Source organism: Genypterus blacodes, unplaced genomic scaffold, assembly GCF_046128005.1.
Source record: "Genypterus blacodes isolate CSIRO-AG114 ecotype Tasmania unplaced genomic scaffold, CSIRO-AGI_Gbla_v1 ptg000195l_1, whole genome shotgun sequence".
Lineage (NCBI taxonomy): Eukaryota > Metazoa > Chordata > Actinopteri > Ophidiiformes > Ophidiidae > Genypterus > Genypterus blacodes.
In genome coordinates this window covers 480,174-502,796 of record NW_027466995.1, presented here as the reverse complement: position 1 = coordinate 502,796, position 22,623 = coordinate 480,174, and the positions used below count along the sequence as shown (strand labels likewise).

At 42.7% G+C, this 22,623-nt stretch overlaps 1 protein-coding gene and 1 non-coding gene across 2 annotated transcripts; both read right to left on the bottom strand.

Moving 5' to 3' along the window:
• Positions 1–3,626: 3,626 nt before the first annotated feature.
• trnay-gua (transfer RNA tyrosine (anticodon GUA)) lies at positions 3,627–3,712 on the bottom strand. The gene is given in 2 exon segments: positions 3,627–3,662; positions 3,676–3,712. It is a non-coding gene; the product is annotated as a tRNA-Tyr (tRNA).
• A 3,967-nt stretch (positions 3,713–7,679) lies between these two features.
• rab11fip2 (RAB11 family interacting protein 2 (class I)) lies at positions 7,680–22,414 on the bottom strand. Its single transcript, XM_076169298.1, has 6 exons — positions 22,245–22,414; positions 20,959–21,534; positions 16,005–16,420; positions 14,262–14,604; positions 13,656–13,725; positions 7,680–10,719 (listed from the first exon to the last, which is right to left on the bottom strand). The coding sequence occupies exons 2-6, from the start codon at positions 21,309–21,311 to the stop codon at positions 10,495–10,497; spliced, it is 1,407 nt and encodes a 468-aa protein (XP_076025413.1). The 5' UTR covers positions 21,312–21,534; positions 22,245–22,414; the 3' UTR covers positions 7,680–10,494.
• Between the last annotated feature and the right edge of the window lie 209 nt (positions 22,415–22,623).

The following is a 22,623-nucleotide window of genomic DNA, read 5'->3' as shown; positions in this document are numbered from 1 at the left end:
AGGCCTCTTAAATCTCGTCTGCTCCAGAATGCCAGCGCTTCTCTTTTTTTTACAAGGAAGAGACACCAAACAAACAGCCCTTTCCAGGCCAGTCGCTATTGAAGATTAGAGGGTTGTAATTAATTGGTCAATTGCCGAAATGTTCCGTCTCTTGATTAAGGAATAATTGCCGTTGTTTGGCGATGCACTTGTCACTGTGGTACGGCTTTATTGGTGCTTTTGGAAAGAAGAAAAAAAACACAGATCAGGCCGAAATACAGAGTGAAGGTAACAGAATTAACTAAAACTGCAACTCGAACATGCAAGTAGTTAATAAAGGGTATGATTAATAACGAAACTTTTACCATAGATGACAGTGGATCAAAGCTACCCTATAGCATATTAACCCTGTCAGAATGTGAACCCTGTGAATGTGAATCTCCATACTCAAGAGTAAACCTCTGTGGTGTTGCGTAATACAAAATCACAACTGTAAACACGCCACTGATGCACTAACTATAGGGTGCAGCGAGTTTTTAAAGGCCACAATCCAACAGCTGCCAGCCAGAGAACCAGTCAAACCAAATAACCCCGTGTCTGCCCGCGACGTGTGTGAGGAGTGTTACTGCAGACACTGCTGCACACTAAAACGGCACCAAACAGAGGTGTATTTTTCTCTCCCTCTTGGTTGCATTCAACATGTTAAGTCGTGGAAAAATGGCTGTTGGCTTAGTGGGTAATTAGAGCAGAAAGAAGTATTATTATTATTGTGCCATAAAATAATTGCCCACAACTAATTGGTAGTTGGAGTCAGGTTAGTTAGATTATAATTCATTTAAGCTTTATTATAATGCATTTGTATAATAATGTGTTGAAGACAGATGCAAAAACTAGTCAAACCAACTTATTAAGACCTTCAACAAACTATGACAAAACTCCTGCAAAATACCATCAACAAGCGGGTTAAGTACTGTGTGATAATTATATCTACACACCAAAGCCCTGTAGCGCAAAACTAAGAGAGATATATCTGCAATACAGAATATATGGGAGATTTTATGATGGGATCTGTTAATATTTGCCACACTTCTACCAAAAGGGTTTATACAGATGAGGACACCCAGAGAGACTTTGAGGGGTCCACGTCTCTGACTAGATCACAATAATCGTCACCTGCACTCATCTCTATCGTGGGGTTTGTATGCAAACGAGGAACCTGCTGAAGGAACCCCACTGTTCCTGCTCCGGATCGTTTTGGGTAAAAATTGTTCCTAATTTAGCCCCAAACTCTGTGAAAGCGCCGTGCAGTGATGTCATATCCTGCTGGGCTGTGCCTCTTACTGTAAACTCTCCTGTGCCATCATCTGTAAGTTGACTGGAGAGCTCTGTGTGAGCGACCGTGAAGCCAGACGCTCAAAGACATTGGCAGACGTCAGCCCACACACACACCCCCACACCCACACCCACACACACACACACACACACACACACACGACACTCTCCCCTCAAACCTGGACTTGTTTAGCTGCTGGCACCCGAAGGCGTCAGTAAGATGTGTGCCAGCTGAGGCTGAAGTGTGCCCACAGAATACACAGTGAAACATCACTAGTGGCTCTCGTGCCCTCACCTTGTCTACCTTGGCACTTTTAATGAGTTTGATGGGGGGAAAAAATGGCACATTGCAAACGACAAGTCAAGTGCCAGACAGCATATTTATACATCTTAATTAGCAATAATGAGAGCGAGTACCTGCCAACTATCTGATGCCAGTGGTTACTGTGTGGTGTTGACCAGACTTTCTGTCCGTTGTTTACCTGCTACTTACATGAGAGTTCTACAAATAAACCACCTGAAAGAATCCTCTGTTTCGCAAAATACCATTACATCTGACGACAAACAAGTAATGATAATGGAAATTTACCAGCAGATAACCCCTCCAATGAAAATGGCTGCAGTTTAAACACGATTGTGGCTATGGCGATGTAGTTTAAATCAATCTGGAGCTATAAAGCCCTGCAGGTAACAGCAAGCTAGGCCTCATATTAACAGAAGAGGGAGATGATTGTTGGTTAGGATGGTTTTCTCCTCTCAGACCTGTCAGGACACGGCGAAGATCATACTGTTTCCTTCTAAGGTCCCTGTGATTTTAGGCCGCGTTTGGATGCAAACGTGTTTAGATCTGCTAACAGTGATATATATACGTTGGAGCTCCGTGCACGGTGAGACATGCAGGTAATAGAAACAAGTTGCACGTATTTTTTTTTCTCTTTTTACCGTGAAATAGGCTGCAGCCATCCTCATGACATCTGGATTTATGGCCTGGTAATTCCCCTCTGGAGTAATTTGGCTGGTACATCTGCAGCTTAGCAGCATTCCAGCAGAGCTCTCCTGTGCTGTGAAGTCAGGAGATGACTGATTGATTGATTGTATTACTCTAGTTTTAACGTGGCTTTTACTGAGCTATTGCACCGCACTTCTAATGTGATCTACGCGGTGTAAACTACGCCTAAGCAGCGAGCGGCCTTGCCTGCCGCTGGGTTAACCCGCTGTGACGATCGCAAATCATTGTGAAAAAGTGAAGTGCACATAATAACTCAGTGGAAGAACATTTAGCTGCATTCCGCAAAGCAAAAACATTAGGCTGCATTCAAATGCGCAGCTACAGTTCAACACTATCTTCTTACTATCTGCTGGATCGTGATTACATGTAATTATTCAGCACTGATGATGACAAAATGAGATCAGTTAGACTCCATTTGGCTTTGACTGCTTCCACACTACAACAAACCATCCGTGAGCCCTTTGTGGTGCCAATTACAGGCACACACACACACAAAACAGACTAAATACAAACCTGAGGTCTGCTGACAGCTCATGTGTCTGAGCTTTTAGGTGATAAGTCCTTGGCACGTGCTGGTCAGACGGTGATAATGAGAGCCTCGCTCACCAGCCTGCTGCAGGACGCCTCCACACAAAAGAGGCGGCTGGTCACACAGGCACGACAAGCTCCCCTAAAGTGCCTGAGGTAATGGCAATAACAATATCCCAGTTAAGGAGAAAGACCTAGAAATTACCAGGCTACTGTCACTTTAATACTAGCTGTTTAGAATTAAATGTAATGGATACAATATCTAAAACCCTACAAGTGATGAATGTTCAGAACCAAAATGCTTAAAAAATAAAGTGTACAGTAAAAAAAATTGTGTAAGGATTTAGAAACTAATGTCACTATTTTTTCACTAATGTTGCTCCTAAATGCCTAACAAGCAAGATTAGCAAAGTTAAGCTAGAGAGCTAAAGTGACAGCAGCCGTCAAAACAATGCAACTCAATCAACAATGAAACAACATTAAGCTCCTGTCAAAGTCATTTTACCTCCATATGATGGGATGAGTTTGGTGTCATTTACAGTCATTACTCTTACAGCGAATGTGAGGAGTTTTAGTTAAGTAAGACGCTACAAACGTTTGCAGTTAGCACACAGGTGATATGAATTAGTGCTGATTAGAACCCTGTCAGGTTGAAAGGTGGGCCGGTTAAACTGGGTCAACTAACCCATCAGAGCACTCGGTGAGATATGGACTTACTTATGTAACCAAAACGCTTTACAATGACCTCATATGATTTATATTTATAAAAAATAAAATGTCCTTCGAGCCGGATTTGAACCAGCGACCTAAGGATTTCCATTTCCACTCTACAGTCCTCCGCTCTACCAACTGAGCTATCGAAGGGACACGCTACTGCAGCACCAGGCGCGGTATTGTTTCGCCCCCACCTGTATTCCGACAAACAGGAAGTTCGATTGGTATCACGTCACCACAAAATGTCGAACTTCTTTCTCAGTTTTGTTCCCATATGACTGCACAGTTATAATTTCAGGCTAAAGTGTGTAACTCTGCCGCTAACCCTAAGCATAAAGCTAAACGCGTACATTCTGAATATTCGTACAATTTCTGTACTTACGGTTAGTGATGTGGTACTTCCGTCCCAAACGCGAGCGGCACAGGTGTATTTTACTTTTTACTATTTACCAAAAACAAAACAAAAACAACGTTAAATGTAAAACTCAACTCAAGATGGGTTTCGAAATCGTAATTATTATAATTATTGCTGCAACCCACAAGCACACACAATTTGAAACAGCACATAAGGGTGGGATTAGATTAATAAATAGGCTCAGTTTATTCAATTGTTACAGCCTGTGTGTTAACAAATAATTGTTTTCTTGGCTTCGTGGAAATCATTAAGCGGTAGCCATACAATTTTTGAGCTGAAGAAGAAAACAAACAAAAAAAGCGGCATTGTTGGATTGTAATTCTGTGTAGGTTTTTTTCCTAGATGGTTTTGGAGAGTGAAAATGCTGTTTCCATGTATAGGACAAGCTTCATTTATTTATACATTCATTCATTCTGTAGTTCAGTGTGTTCTACCCTGTATCTTCCGCCTCTTGTTTGCTTTTTCACTGTTGACAGATTCTCTTTCCTCTGGTTGTCATCTGGCTTTGTTCACCTGATACCAGACGCGTGGCAGCTATCAGAGGGAGACAATGAGATGTACAATGTACAATGCACAATGCCGCGTCCTGCAGCACCTTTGACACCTGATTTATCTCGAGCACCTATTCAGATCAGTGAAGCAGGCGTCGGAGGAGTGGCTGAGGCCCTGATCCTCCGGGGAGTTGGAGGAGGGGGGTTAACCTTGACATCTGGCCCCCGATCATCCAACAAGTTCAGGCCAGCTGCCCAAATACGTCTGCTTTTTCCCCTAAAAACACCTCATCCATCTGCCCAATTTCTCCTCATATAAGATTCTCTCTGGTTGCCTCAGGCTCTTCCATTCACAGACGCGTGCAGGGTGACACCGATCCTGCCTATGACGCCCATCCATTTTTAAAGGGGAGTGCAGGTGACCTGTGGGTGGCCCTCTCTGGCACGCCCGTCCACACGCTTGGGCTCTTGTATGCGCCACGCAGAATCTTACACAACACATTTGTTAGATATTTCCTCAAATTACAGCAATATGATATAAAGAACAATGAAGGCAATGGGCTGTAATCCACCAGGCTTTCAGGCGACACGTGCCGCCGCCATACAAAAGCTGGGATCTGTGAAATTCAATCCGTTGGTGAACGTGTAAGGACGACAATGAGTTTACCAATTAGCTTATGAATACAACAGGTGACACCTACATAAAGCCCAATTACACACTTATTTGTGTTCGCCGTCTTCCAGGGCAGATATAACTTAACACAGGAGGATGAAAAATTAATCATGACGGCGTGCTGCTGTTACCGATAATGTGGTTAAAGTCATATTTTAATTGCTTCTGCTGTTTCCTCTGGATAATCTGAAGAAGAAGAAGCACAACACAGAGAGGATATAAAGAACACTGAAGCAGGATGGGAAACTGATATGTTGTGGTAATTGTGCTTAACGGGAGTATTTCCATCTTGTAGTGTTTCATCTCTATTTTCTGGAATACTGTAATTTGTACACCAATATATTTACACTGTTTGATGGCTGCATGTATTACTTATTTGTTGTATATGTTGGGTTAAAAATGGCTCAATGCATTTTAAACATTAACAGGTGAGAGAATTGAATTTACCTGAAACAATTCCAGTTTTCCCCCACCTGTCTGGTAGATGAAAAGTTGTTATATTTGTTTTGTTTTGTTTGTTTTTTTCATTGTTTCTCCAACTTTGGGGGGATTTCTATACTGATGCATTAACATGGACCAGATACATTTAAATTTCTGAGCACGGTCACTTTAGAAATGCCATTTCCCTGCTATAATTACTCTTATTTAAAGTGCAACATACAATTTTCTTCATTATATGACATCTGAACTACATGTCACTGATATTGTTTTTGCAAATTGGAGCATTTTACAGATAGTTAGCATTTATTTAGTCTGTAGAACTCAACTTATTGGATCCTGTCTTTTTCCAATAGCCAAAAAGATATTTATGCATGCTACAATAAAAGCTTAATGCATCTTCTGATTCCATATGAGTACATTCTGTGGCCTAATATGGTCCAAAGTACTACAGATCACAATAAAATGTCGAAAACTTTACAGAAAGCCATTACATTTTGTAGAATAGCTACAGTTTCACTTAAAGTGAAAATGTGAATCTGAGTCTTTAAAGTGTAAAGGTGAATTTTTGCATGTTTGCAATGAACGATTTTAATAGAACTTCAACAAGTAACAGTCAAGACTTTAACACATTCAGTTGTATTTAAATCCATTTTTGTGCTCTATAAACAGAAAATGTCACCACCTTCTGTCATCAACACAGGCATCTTTGTGTCACCAACTTGTAGCAGTGAAAGAATCAAATCGTGTTGCGAGCAAAGGTTTTAAACTGGTGTCCATGGTTACCAGTGCCATGCGTCCTCTATGTGGCGCCGTGCTGTGCTGTGCCCTGCCAGCTGCTGTGCTGTGAGACGCACCTCCTCTGGGATTAGACTGAGGTGGCAGGGGAGAGGTCATGTTTTAACCTGCTATGTGGAGGAAGCAAACCAACCCACAAAAGCGCCGGCGAGTAAACAACACAAGTGTTTCAGGTCCCAAATGATTTCACACACACTTCTCGCACACATAGGCAAATTAGAGTGGAGTTTTAACAAGCAATCTCGCTACTCGGTTGTCAAACGATGCCACTTCTCTCTTTTAGCGAGCAGGCATGGGAATTTCTCAACAACAAAAGGAAGAACTGCTTTGAGCGAGAAGGAAAACAAAAAGCTGGGCACAATTAGCAACTCAAATCATGGTTTAACTGCCAGTGAGATCAGAGTTTTGTTAATTGAGAGTGGCTTTTAATTTCTCCATAAGGACGAGGACAGGTGTTAAACGAAAGGAACGCACCGAGCTTAGCCACCCACTTTACAGGAGATTTGCATCAGGGTTTACATTGCCACGCTTGATTAACTTAGACCAGCTGCAACATATAGGAAGACGCATTATACATTTCTAATTTAAAATCACAATCTCTTATTTGCATCTTCAACAAAATCTAGTGGAGCATTGGAATTTATCATGAGAGATTATTATATGGTAGAGAAAATCAAATCATCCACTCATCTAATAACTTTAGTCTCACAATAACTCTTGCATATTGTCCATTATTTTGTCTGTTTAGATTTCTGATTCTAGCAGAACTAATTCTCAGTAAAACTCCATAAACAGCCATCATTTCCCTCCAAACTGTGTGTAACATTACAAACAGCATCAGGGGGGTTTAGCTGGAGCTTAAGACTCTGTGTCAGGCAGCATCACATTATGAGCAGAGGACTTACAGACTCTCAGAGCAGCATTGTGAGATCTTCAAGCTTTTTTTTGTATCATCTTTATCAATATTGCAACAACGTGTCAAAATCCTCAATGTGTTAATGTTATGGAATGAGGTGAATGTTCCAATGACAGCATACAAAGTTAAACAATGTTATAAATGAGACACCTGTGTCCATGTGAGTGCTGTGCATGAACAAACTGGATGACTAATGTGAAGAGAAGGCAAGAAATTGTCTATTATATAATAACATTTGTAATATTCAAAGCTAAATAACTGTAATTGAGCTAAAAGAAAGGCTAAACTAGTTTCAATTGGGATAAAATAACATTAAAGCACCTGTATAACTCCAGGGAACACTTTTCATTGCTGTACCGACCATAATAAATAATCAAGAATAAGGCAAATTGTCAAATATTTTATGGCACAACAAAATGTGTAAGAAGTCATATGAGGTGAGGGGACATCACAAAGTGAGCGTACAGTTTTTGTAAAGTGGAGAATAGCAAGATCCATAAACTGGCCAACTAGCTGTTCCAACTAGTTAAAGCAGTTTAATACTAGAAGACAAGAGTTTACACAGAAGTCAAAGCAGATTCTCATCACTAAATGCAAACGATATGTAAAAGAAAGGGGGTCAGATATGCTTTGCTGATGTGAAGGAATTTACTCCAGTTTCTGTTACATCAATGCACAAAATGTATGCACGGAGGAAATCACATGCTGATAATCAAGCTGTTTAAAAAAAGCATAAACCATGTGTGTGTCTGTGTGTGTGTCAGGGGGTGTAAGGGTCAACGAAACGATACCTTTCAATCCACCAAATACTTAAAAGGCGAGTGAGGTTCGGCGGACCCGTTGGTGTTCGGCGCTACACATTCATGAGTATTTCAAAGCAGAGCAGAATACATTCAGCTGCACGTTTTGGCTTGAAAAACAGTCCAAAAAGAGAGTGTGTGCGCACCTTCAGATGAAAAAGTGTTGTAACATTCCACACACACGTACTTGAGCACTTTGTCTCACCTAGAATTTTGGTATCGTACAGTGTAAAGGTCAAATACTTGTAAGAGCCTGGACTAGAATTAATTGCAAATAATACATTCTACAAAACAAGCACGGGAACAAAGGTGATTGGATAATGTGATTGATCACTAAACATGATGTGCAAAAGTCAGTATGTAAATACAAAAGCACATTTAAACACTCTACATTACATAGGAAGGACAATCAAAATGTAAACCTAAACATTAGTGACTGTAGCGTTGTTTAAACATGTCGAACGCAGGCGATGTGCAACTAAAGTGAGCGTGTAACCTTCAGGTGACCGTCCATAATGTAACCGCGCCTGTTCGTTCCTGTCAAAGCATTTAGCGTTTGTTCGGTAAAAACTGATCAATTAACAGATGATCAGCAAGCTGTTTGACAAACAACAGGTGTTGTTATGACCTAATGAGGTGATAAACGAGTTGACAATCAATTAAACCGAGAGCGTTGAGCTTTTGATTGGCTGTCAAACACTTATTTAGTTAGTTTGAGTTTTCAGTGATACTTCGTCGTAACATATCTCATATCTTAAAGTTCAAATTGTAAACCAGTAACAATATGGCACCAATGGACGCCAATACAAAGAGGGAGGAGGTGCTGTAGAGTGAGGTATCACTCTATAGAGTGCATAACCAGGCTGTGACTAGTGTTTCATTAGAGGTGAGAATATACAACCAGATCAGTATTTGTCCTTCATACATAAATACTTCTGTATAGTGTTCATACAATGGGAGAGGTTTGGGATCCAGTAGCCTTTTACCATAGAGAGTACCTTAAAATGCATAAAAAGAATATCCATATGCAAATGAGCATTGTATAAATATAAATAAAGGTTGTCCAGCATACAGGTACCATAACACATAATACAATCTTCAGCCAACACGGTATTTAAAGAAGATCAATCACTCAATAATAAATCAATCTGCAGTGGAAGCTGTAACAAGGAATCACTTCACTCACTCACTCAGGGGGAGGAGAGATGGTTTCAACTCAGGAATGTGACAAAATGTAAACAAGAACAGCAGAGCACAAAGCAAGATGCTTAAATAAGGATTATTGCACCAATTCAAGGGGAATTATAACCACATATACAGTATTTATACTATATGGCCGGTGAGTCAGTACGTTTACATGCACTGTAAACTCCTGACTCTATTGTCTGTGCTGCGATTAAGGCAGAAATGCAGAGCGACGCGTTGAGCTGCATGACATGAATATGATTCATTCACTCGGAGTGCAGTACAGGAGAGGAACACCGGGTCAGGAAGTTGCTGATGATGTTGGATCACTTACACGCTCCAGCAAACTGACTTATAAATGCATAGGTCCTTAACTCAGGAGTCCAACGTGACGAGTACAATGATGTTTGTACTGTGAGACGTGCATGTAAACGTGCTGACTGCCCCACAGCCTTAAATGATAGTCATCACAAATGTCATAAAGGAAAAAAGATTTGATAAAAGGAATGTCCACAAAACCAGCGACTGCGTGACTGTGCGGCACCTCGGTACTGGAACGCTGTTCTGGCCTTTTGCAGAACACGGGCGACCCGCGGAGTTCAGAGGCTGAGGAGGAAGAGGAGGAAGAAGAAGAAGAAGCAGCAGCACGGGGCTGAAGCTGATACTGCCTGGCTAAGTGTGTTTGGTTGTTTTTGGGGGGGGTGCCGACGTGAAGACTTGTGCTCCGAGTGTAAACACGTTAAACACGACAGCTCCATCTTATCAACCCCGCTTGACCGCTGACATCTTTCCGCAAACACGCTACTGCCAGGCCGGGCGTCTGGTAAACATGAATTTGGCGGCGTTCTCACCTCTGGGCTGAACACGAGGCGGCAGCTGCGTTTTTGCCAAGCCGGGGCATTTATGAGTTCGCCGGCTCTTAAGAGTTCTGATTTGACAATGAAATTTGTTTATCTTGTACCGTTATCTAGAAAAATGGCAATGAGAGATTTCTGACCAAAAAAAGGTGTAAACCAAGAAATAACAGCAACAGAAAACCTAGAAAAACTACATCCACTGAATCAAACTCTTTGAAGGTATAATCAATCAGAAATTTGGCTTTGATTTATCCCATTTGTTCCCAATGTGTCCTACTGATACACGAGATACCGCTAAACCTTTATTATTAACCGTTTGTGTTCCAGGTGTCTTATTCTTTGTACCTTTTTTTTTTTCTTCACTTTTTCTTTATTTTACCCGCCTTCTTTTTTGGCTCGTAGGGCGTCCGTAGAATGCTGGGCGTCTCCTCCATGACGCGCACCAGCAGGTTATCGATGTAGTCCTCCAGCTCGCGGATGTGGGCGTCTTTCTTTCTCACCACCTCTTTCTGCTTAATGAGTTCTTGGGCGACCTCCTCGAAGGATAAGTTGCTGTACGCAGCCACCGTTTCCCGCGGTGCCACCTATAAAAAACAACGGTAAACAGTCAATTTAAGGTGATTCCATTTTGCATACACATATTCCACAACAGGATATTAGGAGTAAACACTACAATGGCAGCCATACAGTGAGGAGGACAGACTTCCTTTCAGTTCACTCACTTACAAGGCGACAAAGACAATCGACTAATTAGACGCGTTGGCTTCATGTGACATTAAACTGTCATGTGTTTATCATTTGTTCCCTGTTGCTAATCAGGGCTAATTGAGAGTTGTTGATATGAAGCGGCGGTTCTGAGGATTTAGCTGCGCGACGTGTCACGAAATTCAGCGGCAGATGTTATGATCTAATGATGTCGAACAGTGTTTATGACAAACCCGGCACCACTGAAGCGCTCTAATGAGACTTGACTCTGACACAACAATAAGGAGTCAACATCTTGGAGAAGTTGTTCTCCTTTTCTCCTTTACTTGGCGCGCGATCGCCGTCACTACAGAGAGTTCAGGCCAAAGCTCCGGCCAGACTGCCAGCGCTTTGATAACGACTGATAGTTGCCAAAAAGGAAAAAAGAAAACAAGAGTCTCTGTTCGGAGGGGAAATGCCAGAATGCATATTTGCTTCCTCTAAGGACGTCATGTGTCCACCTGTGTGTGTTGGTTTGTTTGTTTGCAGGATTACTCGGATAATTATGGACAGATTGTGGTTAAACTTGGTGAAAGGTTGTAGCGTGGTGAAGGGAGCAGGGAAAAATTCAATTTCACAACCGATCTAGATCCTGGGGCAAATTTTGGCTGATGAACTGATGTGAGAGAAAGAATCCACATGTCTAAGGGTAAAATCTCACTGGAAAAAGCTTTGAGGCAATGGTGAACATATTTTTTATCTTAGTAAATATAGCAAACCATAAGGTTCCATTCAAAGGCCCACAGACCAGGTTAGTGAATGCCAAAGATCTCCAGAAGGCTACAGCTTAACAACAAACATTATCAGTGACCTAATTCTGAAGGAGATGATGAAAGTATTGCCAGATAGGCCGTTAATGGATGGATGGACTTCAATAGTAACACACCACATAGACACAAATAAGACAAGCACAATTTGTTCCAAGCTCCAAAACATCTTCTTGGACACGTGAGAAATAGAAGTAAAAACATTCAACCAACTAATGTGTAGCTGAGATGTGGCCGATACAGCAGCATGCAAACACTTCAACACAAAGAAGCAGAAAGATATTATTGACTACATTTGTTTCTGTGTCTTTAGGGCTACATGTAACATATATATTACTACAACCAGGCAGATTGTGTCTGGCATGGTTCAGCCTTGGCAGAGGTTTGGGCTCTAATGAGATGCCCTTCTACTTTTTGCAATTAAAAGGTTGGGCTATTAAATACCAAAATAAGGCTGAAATCCAAGCCCCGGCGTTGGACGGAGCGGCGTGTTACGGTATGCGGAGATCATATTGCGCAGGTACAAGCGCAGCTGTAATCGTTTTTAATGAGAGCCCACTTTATCGCTCCAGTGCTGGGCGTCCTCCCTCAAACGGATGGCGCAGCAAAGCCTTTGCCCTGTTTAAAATACCACACTTATCAGCTTCCACTCCCATGCACTATTCAGGCCTCCGTTGCTACGTAAAGACAATGCAAAACGACCTGGAGCGGGGCCCGCTTACCAGGTATCTTATCGCTCTCGGCGCAGCATAGAGGCTACTGCGGGGATGCCGACCAAAATGAAATATTTGCCACCGAGATTAAATGTCTAATGTGAGGAGGGTTTCAGATACAGAGCGCGGTAACCTCACAAACAGCCAGTCGGCCTCGAAAGATACGGCACTTAAGCCATTTGAGAGGGAATAAGAGAACCGACAGACAAAGGAAGTAGATGCTGGTTTAAAATACAAGCTTGTACACACACCCTCCCTTTCTCCCGCTCTCTCTCTCTCTCTCACACACACACACAGACAGACAGACACACAGCATTACAATCAGCCGCTTTAGTGGCTGGTGACAAAGGCCTGAAAATGACCATGAACTGGCAAAGTAATGATGACCATTTTTCTGCGATCAGTAGTGAGGAGAAGATAAGGCGCACACTTGGCATTCTCCAGTTGTCTCATTACAGTTTCTAATGAGCTCAGCTTTGAGAATCTAAAAGCTCAGTCCTTTGAAATCTTTCACTGTCCTCCCCACTCCCACCCCCCCCACCCGCGTGTGGTTAATTAGGGCCTTGAAGCCGAGGAAATGGGAGCTGCCATTTCTGCGAGGCACTGCAGCAAACACAGGGGCACATGTGCGGCTACTGACAACCCTCAACACCCACAAAGGAAGGTGAGGAAAGCTATTATCAGCATTCCCTTTCTCATTTAGCCATCATTTCAGCTACGGCTCCTGCGGCTACCATGTAAACACCAATTTTGCTGCGTAATGGTCGACAAATTTTAGGTGTCCGACGAACGCGGATAAAGAAAAAGGTTTTTTTTTTTTAAACAGAGCCTAAACTACAAAGTGGAACACCTTCAGTGCAAATAAAGGAGTAATCATTAAAAGGAGAAGGAAAAACATGGTGACAGCTCCATGCCTCCGCTCGACAAAAACCTCCAATTACAGAATCTGTGCAGTACAGCGCAACTGCTGACCTTACACACCGAAATTTCACACCGCTTCAAATTATGATCGGATCAGAGATGATGACCGATGTGTGCAGCTGCTAATTAGTTGAATGGCACATCTGAATTTTCAGAGGCCTCTGGGATCAATGTCAGCAGCTGCTATCTCAAATAAAACTCAAAGTTCTCAATTAGGGATTGGCGCCGATGACACATGCGGGCGAACGCACAGTTCCAACGGAGGTGATTTTCCTTTCCTTTCTGCATTTCAGTCACTGTCGGGTAAAAACGACAACCTGCGACAACATCACCTGACAAGTCGTCTGCTTTATAATGACAGCTCTCCCTTCTTACATTTTTCTTGCCGTAGCCGTCTCGGGGTTTCAGGCCAAATGTGAGGCTCTCATTCCCCGTCTTCTTATCACTGCAAGGCAATCAAACACAAGTTGCATTATTCACATGAGGACATCCGACATGTTGCAGGTCTGATCATCGACTTACTAACACATCAGTGCACCTGAGGCTCCTCTCTCCTTGTGTCTTGTGCGTTAAAGACAATGAAGTGGGTTTATGTTTATGAATAAACATTATGAATTAAACTATCCTCTTGGATTTATGCACTGCGTTACAAATGACCACTGTGTTGCTGTATGACAAAGGAAACAGTAAAGATGATGAACTAATGCCTACAGAGAGATAAGTGGTTAATTGGGTGGTCTATCTCTGCAGAAGATCTCATTACTGCAGCTCAGAGGGCTCTGTTATCAAGCCCAAGCTCTCTAAAGAGCCACTAATGACACCTTCTATTCTGATAAAAACAGAATGTAGCCACAGTGCTCATCAACTCTTTAGGAAACAAAGGAAGAAGATGTAACCGGCTTGGTAGGAATGCAACGACTCTGTCCAACAGACGCAGCTCCTGACAAATAATAATTACCAACATTGTGTGAAAATAAATACCTGGCTTTGTAGTTGAAGAAGGGGTTAGTGTCTGCTTGTGAGTCACTGCTGAAGGGATTGGGCGAACGCAGGTCTCCAGAACTCCCCGAACGCCCCCCGTTGCCGGTCTTGCGGCCTTCCTTCTTTCCCGTCACGCGTTCCAGTAGACTGACCTTCTCCTTTTTCTCCTTCCTGTCCGCTCGGTCCCACAGCTGCCCTTGCTCCCCCTCAAACGGGTTGCGGTTGCGTGGGAGCGTGGCATACTTCTGTGGCAGGGTGTCACTGATATCAGTGAAAGGGTCACCGTGTCCCCCGCTGTCCTGGTAGCCTGGCACCTCGCTCTGAGAACGCCTGTGAGGAGCAGCTGGAGAAGAGAAGAGAAGAGAAGCCAAGAACTGATGACAATGGGGGAAAAAAAACAAACCGTGGAGAAGAAGAATCATTCATGTTACAAATGGAAAAAGTTGAAAAAGTAACGCTTGTTTTTGTGCGTGGCAAAAGTTTGGGACTTTTGTAGATAAGGACCTTCATGATCATTATTATAATGTTATAATGATCTCTTTGGTGTGTTAACCATAATATTTTCAAACTTTCTACCTTACTACCAGTTGCATATTACAAACTATATATTTTCAAAAGTAACAACCACACGACTGTACAACAAGGGAGGCTGTAACAATAATCATGATAGACTGATTTCTTTGAAAGACCCCCTGACCCCTGTCTGCATCTATAGTGTGTGTAGCTTATTGTTTTTCTGCTCCAAACTCTTTCCCTTCATAATCGCAGACAGGAAACCACTTACGAACCTCAACTGGATGTAATGTCCCCCTACCGACGCTGCATTCAGAGATTTTGTTTGCATAAGCGATCCAATTTCAACCTGTGCCACAAACTCCAGGATGGCGACAATCATTAGAAATCAGATCTCTAATACAAAACACAAATCGGTCAACTCCACATAAACTGCAGATATATTTAGCTGTCAATCAGAGATATTTGGGCATCTACATTTGTTACCAACACAAAGGTTCACCTGGGCAGTGAATGTTCTGTTCAGAATATTCCAGACTGGTGACTCATCACATTGCTGGGGTTCTGCTGTGTAGGTTTACATTTTGGTCTGCTGGCCCTTTTTTTTTTTATGTTGACTTATTACATTTGTGAGTTTGTTGCAGAAAAGCCTGCAGTAAGTCGTTGTGTGCAGCTTTGCTACTGCATAAAAAAGAAACACAAAAGTCTGAAGCGCCGTGTCATTAACTCATACCTGACTGGAACGTCATTAGTCATGTCTGGTGGTTGGTCGTTTACAAAACATTCACTCCAGCAGGTTATGAGCTTTATCGTCGGAGTAAGAGTAAGATCTTGATAAGGGAGGAAACTATGTAATTAGGGGAGATGCAAAATGAAAACGTTGCTTCCAATCATTCCTGAGTGCAAAGTAAAGGAGGTCACAGGGGGAGGAGTGCAAAATAAGGGAATTAAAAGGAGTCTGGTGCCAAAATGAGGACCATCAGCTCAGTAAAGTCACGCTGGTCACAAATGGCATGAATGAAAGTTTATATGGGACAAATAACAGATTCTCCTGCTGCAGTTGGAGAAAAAGTCACTATTATTGATCAATAACCCCACAATTCCCTTCTGATATATTAGAGCAGATTCCCGTTGCCTGTTTATACCGGAAATGTGATGATTCCACAAACTATTAATACAAAATCATGCAGCTATTACAAATGAAAAGAAAATGAAAATCAAAGTCCTCACCACTCTCTTCTATGGAGTTCATAGAGTCCAGTTTTGGGCGGAAGTGGGTCCCAATGAGATCTGACATGGAATGGGCAGCAGAGAGCTTATGGGAACCAGCAAGCAGCGACCTCTTGGCTTTGGCCTCGGGCTGGGGTTGTGGCTGCGGTTCCAGAGCGGAAGACTGGTGGCTGGGCTCGGAGTCGCACGCGGCGGAGCGGGGCAGGATGGCCGAAGACGTGTCGGAATAGCCGCTGTCGTGCTTGCGACCTTTCATTTTGTCCTTGAGTTTGGAGAACGGCGAGCGAGGCTTTTCCTTCATGGACAGGTCGAACATGCTGGCCGTCATGTTGTTCCTCATGAACTGGATGCTGACTTGGATGCGCCCGCGTTCTTTCTTCTTCTTCCCCCCCGGCCTGGACTCCAAGGAATACCAGCTGAGCAAAAAAATTCAACAAAGACGGGATTTACAAAACTCTTTGTGAGTCGACACACACTTCATTTAGTATAATTTAGGAAGACATGTACACACAACTCAGAATGTAGTAGAAGTACATACAATATGACAGATGGAAATATAGTCCACATGCCTTTAAATGTGCTCTAAGTTCTTCTTTGGATAGCAGAGAAAAGGCCAATTTGAGCAGACAGATCCAAAAGCTGTGCACAACAAATGCAGAGGCTCAAATGATGTGAACTTTTACAACATAAGCGAGAATACACTTAATCATTCAGAGGATAAACATTATTCTTTGTAAACTGAACATAAGAAAGCCTGCTGCTGAATAATACAGACAATTTCATGCTGCTTTTGGCCTCTTATTTGTTTAACTTCTTTGCTTTGTCAACCCCAAGTAATGGGATTTATGCCTTTACGCCCAGGCAAAATAAAAGTGGCATTTGCACAAATCTGCCCTTTGTTCAGCGATGCGGCGGCGAGCGACTGGGAAACTGCAACGCCACTTTGCCACGGGATAACAGTTCATACATGCTAATGAAACATGACCTCTTTGTTACAGGGGCTATTAAAAAATGATGTGGGATAATAAAACTGAATTGGGATTAATAGACTATTCAAACATTAACCTGGATTGATTTTTATGGATACACAGTACGACCAGGCTGAATCCCTGAGTCCGCTTCGAGTGTAAGTACATCAACAGGACTGAAAAGGACATACATGTACTTCGCCCTCGATGTCCCAGCAATGCAATACTAAGCCAAACTGTATTATTTTACAGGAAATATGCAGCTGTTCACCATAGATGGGTAATAAGCGTTGTAAGCGGTCTCTATTCTGAGGCGATCTGGGGGAGCGCTGGTGTTGGGAGCGTGCAGTAGAGACGCATTATCACACACTGCTTGTGCCGCACGCCAACAGTAGCTTCTGCTCCAGTCCTTATCATTGAACACAGGGACATAAAAAACAGTGGGAGGGGTCAGCGTGAATTTATGTTTGGATGTGTGAAGCAAATCTAGCTCACTGACACAAAATGATTTATCTTACTAAATGATATGCACCAGTATGCAACCACATCTACTCCAGAGAGGCACTGTGACTGAGAACATGTTATGGAATATATTACAGGGATTCCTTCACCCTAGAAAGGGTGGAAATTTTAAACAACTTCCTTTATCAATACTTAGGGGGTCTTATCAATCAATAATCGCTCAACCCTCAACACCACTAGGGGGCAGCAATCAAAACAACAACCCATTAAGGCAGGGCGAGGTTACAGTCATTAGTAGTTTAGATTGGTAAAGACTCACAACTCAGATCTACAATGATGCTGTGGACTTCAATTCTTTGGAGTTTTAGGGGTATAAAGTCTCAACAGAATAATTATCTGAAGCCAAAGCAGACACAAACACATTTTCCCTTTACTGATAACTTTATTTATGCACGACATCTTTGTGACACAACACGGTTAACGAGATCCTCGGTGCTAAGTCTAACTCTGAATAAGAAATACAAACCCTGATCTCCAGACAGACCTTAGTCTTTACTGATTGTTGTATAAGAATACAACCTCAGTGTGCACGCTACTAATTAAGTTTACCAGATCGAATGGAGCGAATATACAGGGATAAACAACATATATGAAATATTTTGGCATTAAGGGTCCAACACAAAGCTGTAATTACAAGTTAAGAGTTCTCCATGTGGCTTTCTGTGAGTCTGAGCTGCTGTCCTGAAAATAGTCCATTGTTCCTATAAAAACCCCCGGGCAGAGCCGATTCATTTAATGAAACAAAACCACATCCCCCCCTTTTCCAAGTACATAAAGCCAGCGACTTTTATGTTGCCGTTTTATATCTGTATTTTACACAAACGTTGACAGATTAAACGCTCCGAGCAAGGACAACTAGCTTAGCATGACAACTTCTGTAACAAAGTTTTAGAAACCTGCTACAGCTCAACATGGACTAGTGTCAGCATCCAAACAAAAAAGCTCATCTGGCATAATCAAGGTTAAGAACCCATATGAACAACAATGTATTCTAGTATAATAATTCACAAGATCACAACAAAACATACAGTATATGTCAGTTTGAGTGACATGTACTTACACCAATCGGAGGTAAGATGAGAGCTGCCATTACCCATTATAATTATGATTATTATTGTTACCATAGCCACAGTGGTTAGCACTATTGCTTAGGAGCAAACAGGGTTAAATCCTGTGTGTTCTCATGATTCTAGTTATTAACATTAATCAGATGGAGAAGAAGAATTTCACAGCCCAAGTGTGGGATTAAAGAAATATTATTATAATAACATAATAACATTAATTTTGTCTAAGCTTGCTCAGCCTTGGTGGAGGTATGCACTCCTAATGAGCGGCCTTCTATTTTCTTTCCTAGATTGAAATTCAGAGTTGAGGCGTTGGACCCCTGATTTTAGCATGAAATATCAGTTATTAATTGAAACCAAAGCGTGTTGGTGTTGGCCTGTTAGGAGCTTTTCTGAACCGTCTGCTCTGTGGACCAGCAGCTCGGCCGTGAAAGGCCTGCCCGGGTTTATTCCCATGCGGTGTGCCTCGCTCTGTCCGACCAGCAGCCACAGCACAGCGCTGCCGTGGGGCCGGGGCCCTGCGCCTCACGTGTGTCTCAAGGCCAAGATAAACCTCCCGTGCTTGGAACCACAATCCTCCCACTCGGCCCCGGACCGCTGGGAAACTCCTCACAATCAACAAACACAGGTGTGCGATAATTATGGGCTGCCTGCTCAGATATCAAGACGGGCTTTCCTCCTCAATATGTCAGTTCAAAAACATTGCGGATGGGCCGCGGCGAACACAGGCCCACTGTGGAGCGTGGATACGGTATCCAGGGTCTCATCGTCACTGTCAAGCACGCCTGCAGTGTGGGATTAGGCCAAGGAGCTATGTGGACGTATCCATTACAGACCCCCGACTGGAAACGTGCACAGCCCCAAGGTGCATCGCCTCAGGCCCCTAAAACAAACACAACCCATCCACACTGATTATGACATATTGTGAGTCTCCCAAATGATGGGCAGGGAGGAAGTGTGCTAATGTCTTTCCATGTTCAAATCTACAGTGAGCTAATTAACACCAGGACGAATTTGGTTACTCTGTTTCTGTTTGCTTAATGAAACGCAACTGCATGTGTGTGTACGTGTGTGTGTATACTGGTCACTGTGCTCGACTACACCTAACCAACAGTGTCCATTCATAGGAGGGTGAAGGATAGTTTACACTCTTTTCCTTCATTCGTTTTTCTCTACACACTGAAGCTTTTTTATCCTCGCAGGAGGGAGGATGCAGACTATCCCAGCATGCAACTGGGCAGAAGGCAGAAGGAGCTGTCGGTCAATTAAATGGCTATTAGTGTTAAGCAACCACTCACACTCTTATTCATACCTATGGGAACTTTTGAAGTGACTCTGGACAGCGCAAAGGAAACGGCAACACTGAGAGGAAATCCAGGAGAACACAAGTAGAGGAGAATATGCAAACTTCACAAGGAATGAGAGCAAAAAGGCCACCGAGCCCGTTTGCCAGTCGACTACATCCCCACCACTGGAAACCACGAAGCATTGCTTTAACGGGAGTGACTAACAAGACATGTTTGGCAAGCGCCACTCCTTTCTGTTTGGCCAAGTGCTCTTCACTGTGTCAGCGCTCCGACTACAAGTCACATCCACGCCGTCTCTCAGCAAGTTAGCGTTGTCAAATAACGTCAAACATTATACGGCCGCGAATAAGGCGGATAAATCTCAGTTTCTCCTGGCACACTGAATAATTTTATCACGTCATCCGTCATAGTTGCATTTGCTTGTCTGGATTAAAAGAAAATAAATCTGGCGTGTGTGTGTTAGACCGGTTCACTGTGGAACCAGGCTACACCCACTTCAATCTCTATTACAGAGCTATGAACTGAACATAATAGTCCTGAGTACAGTATACAAGAGTAAAACGTATTTCTAAAAGGAGCAAACCTGGAACATCTTGTGTACAAACGCAATTTAAATTTATCCGACGCGACGAGTCACAGCTCATTCATCCCTGCCGTCATACACTTGTGACTGGAATAACTGTAAATACATTTTCCACTTCCACCATAATGTCAGTTCTTCAGCCAGCAGCAGCAGCAGCAGCAGCATGTGTGCAGCTACAAAGTCATCACAACACTCTTAAACACAATATGACTCAGTATCCATTGTGCTTGATTATTAAAATGTTAAGGTTCATGCAGGACAAGAAATACTATAATGTGGTTTAATATAAAAACGTAAATAGATGAAGGTGCAAACTTGTCTCTGTTAATAACCTTTGTTGTTGTTTGTTATTCTTGTTTTGCCTTAATTGCTTCCTAGAATCCTTTGTATCCGTCAGTTGTTCACCATCTAAGTTTGGACTGATGGTTTGCACCTTTAACAAGTTTCATTCACGGGCCTAAAGCTTTACAAATGTATTTCTATGATCGTTTGGAGAAACGTGACACTTACTCTGTTTTCTTCCGCTCCTTATTATCAAAGATCTCGTTGAGGTTGACCGTCCTCTGACCCAGGAACTTGTCCATCCCGACCAGGGAGCGGTGCATCACTATGAGGCAGAGCTCGTACGTCTCCGGGTTTCCCTCTAGGAGGAGACCGGGCAGCTCAAAGGAGGCTTCTTCTCTCCAGACGGGGTTGAGCGTCTTCTCTGCCACCGACGTGGAGTACTTCTCTTTGCCCAGCTGGATGATGGTGTAGGCGTCGTTGGTGCCATTTTTGCCTTTAGGCTGTAAACCTGAAGCTTGGAGAACAGTGGCTTGGACATGGGTAGGAAACCACTTTTGAGACTGCTCGCCCAGTGACATGGTCAATGGTTGATTACTTCTTGTTAGCCATTCAAATTAAACTGAATGAGAACTGAATGTGGGTTTGTTTTTATAGAATGTTTGATGTGGCAAAAGCAACATGTCTTACTATCGTCTACCGTCCATATCTGTGCGTTTTATGTTCCTACAGCAGCAAGGCGTACAAACTGAGCAAGCCTCATCGTCTGTGAATCATCAGATGTCCAAGCCACTGATGAGTCATCTGAAAATTACAGAAAGAAAGAAAGAAAATAGTATCAGAGCCCTTCCCAGTATAACAGGTGACTCATGCAGGTACAGGAAGCAATGATGTGTTCTTAACACCGCAGTAAGTCACCACAATGCACAACCTTTAAGTATGTTCTTTATAATACCCTCATAATTTTAAACAGTGAACAATCACCAGCTACAACAACAGGGATTTGTCTGTATCTGATAAAATCTGACGTACCAAAGCCCTGTTATTACCAGATGACTATTTTTGGAGTTTGGCCATTGATACTGAATCAGAGACTGTTGTTGTACATAGTACTTCCAAATGAGCTTCAAATGAAAGTAACCAATATGTCTGGATTTAGTTTGTAGCTCTAGGTTTAGTCTCTAAATGACACAATGTCCTCAGTCTGTCTAAACCATTTATCTAAACTATCACTGTACTTAAAAGAATAAGATAACACAGCTGCGGTCATTATCTAAGCTGGGTTTTACCTTTAGTGCGAGCATTTGTACAAGTTTATCATCATAAATTCAACTAAACAGGCACGAAAAAGCTCATTGTGGGTTGAAGCTACTTTAACCAGCGCCAGGCGTTACGACATATTACGACAATATTGTTTCAAGCAGCTTATGCAGCAAGGTAGCGTTAGCAATATGTGGCTATGAGCTAGCAAACACACTGCACACACACACAGACACTCACACAGAGCTACTTACCTCGGTGTCATTTTCACCGATACTAAGAAGACATCCTGCCGCTCAGAACAGCGCAGACTGGCGACGCAAATACATTCAGCGGCCGAGTAATGACCAAAACTTATGTTACTTTAAGTTAACGTTGCTACAAGACATTGCTGTACACTGGCCAGCCAGAGGCGAGCTTTACTTCCGGGCGTGACGTCACTTCCGCCTTTAGGTGGTAACGTGACGTTCACGCACGCGCTGGAAGGAAGGAAGGAAGGAAGGAAGGAAGGAAGGAAGGAAGGAAAGAAAGAAAGAAAGAAAGAAAGAAAATTAATTGTTGGAAGCACAAGTTGTGAAAAAAACATGTTTTTGCAGAGAATTTTGATCCAGGATTAAGCACAGGATCAACTGA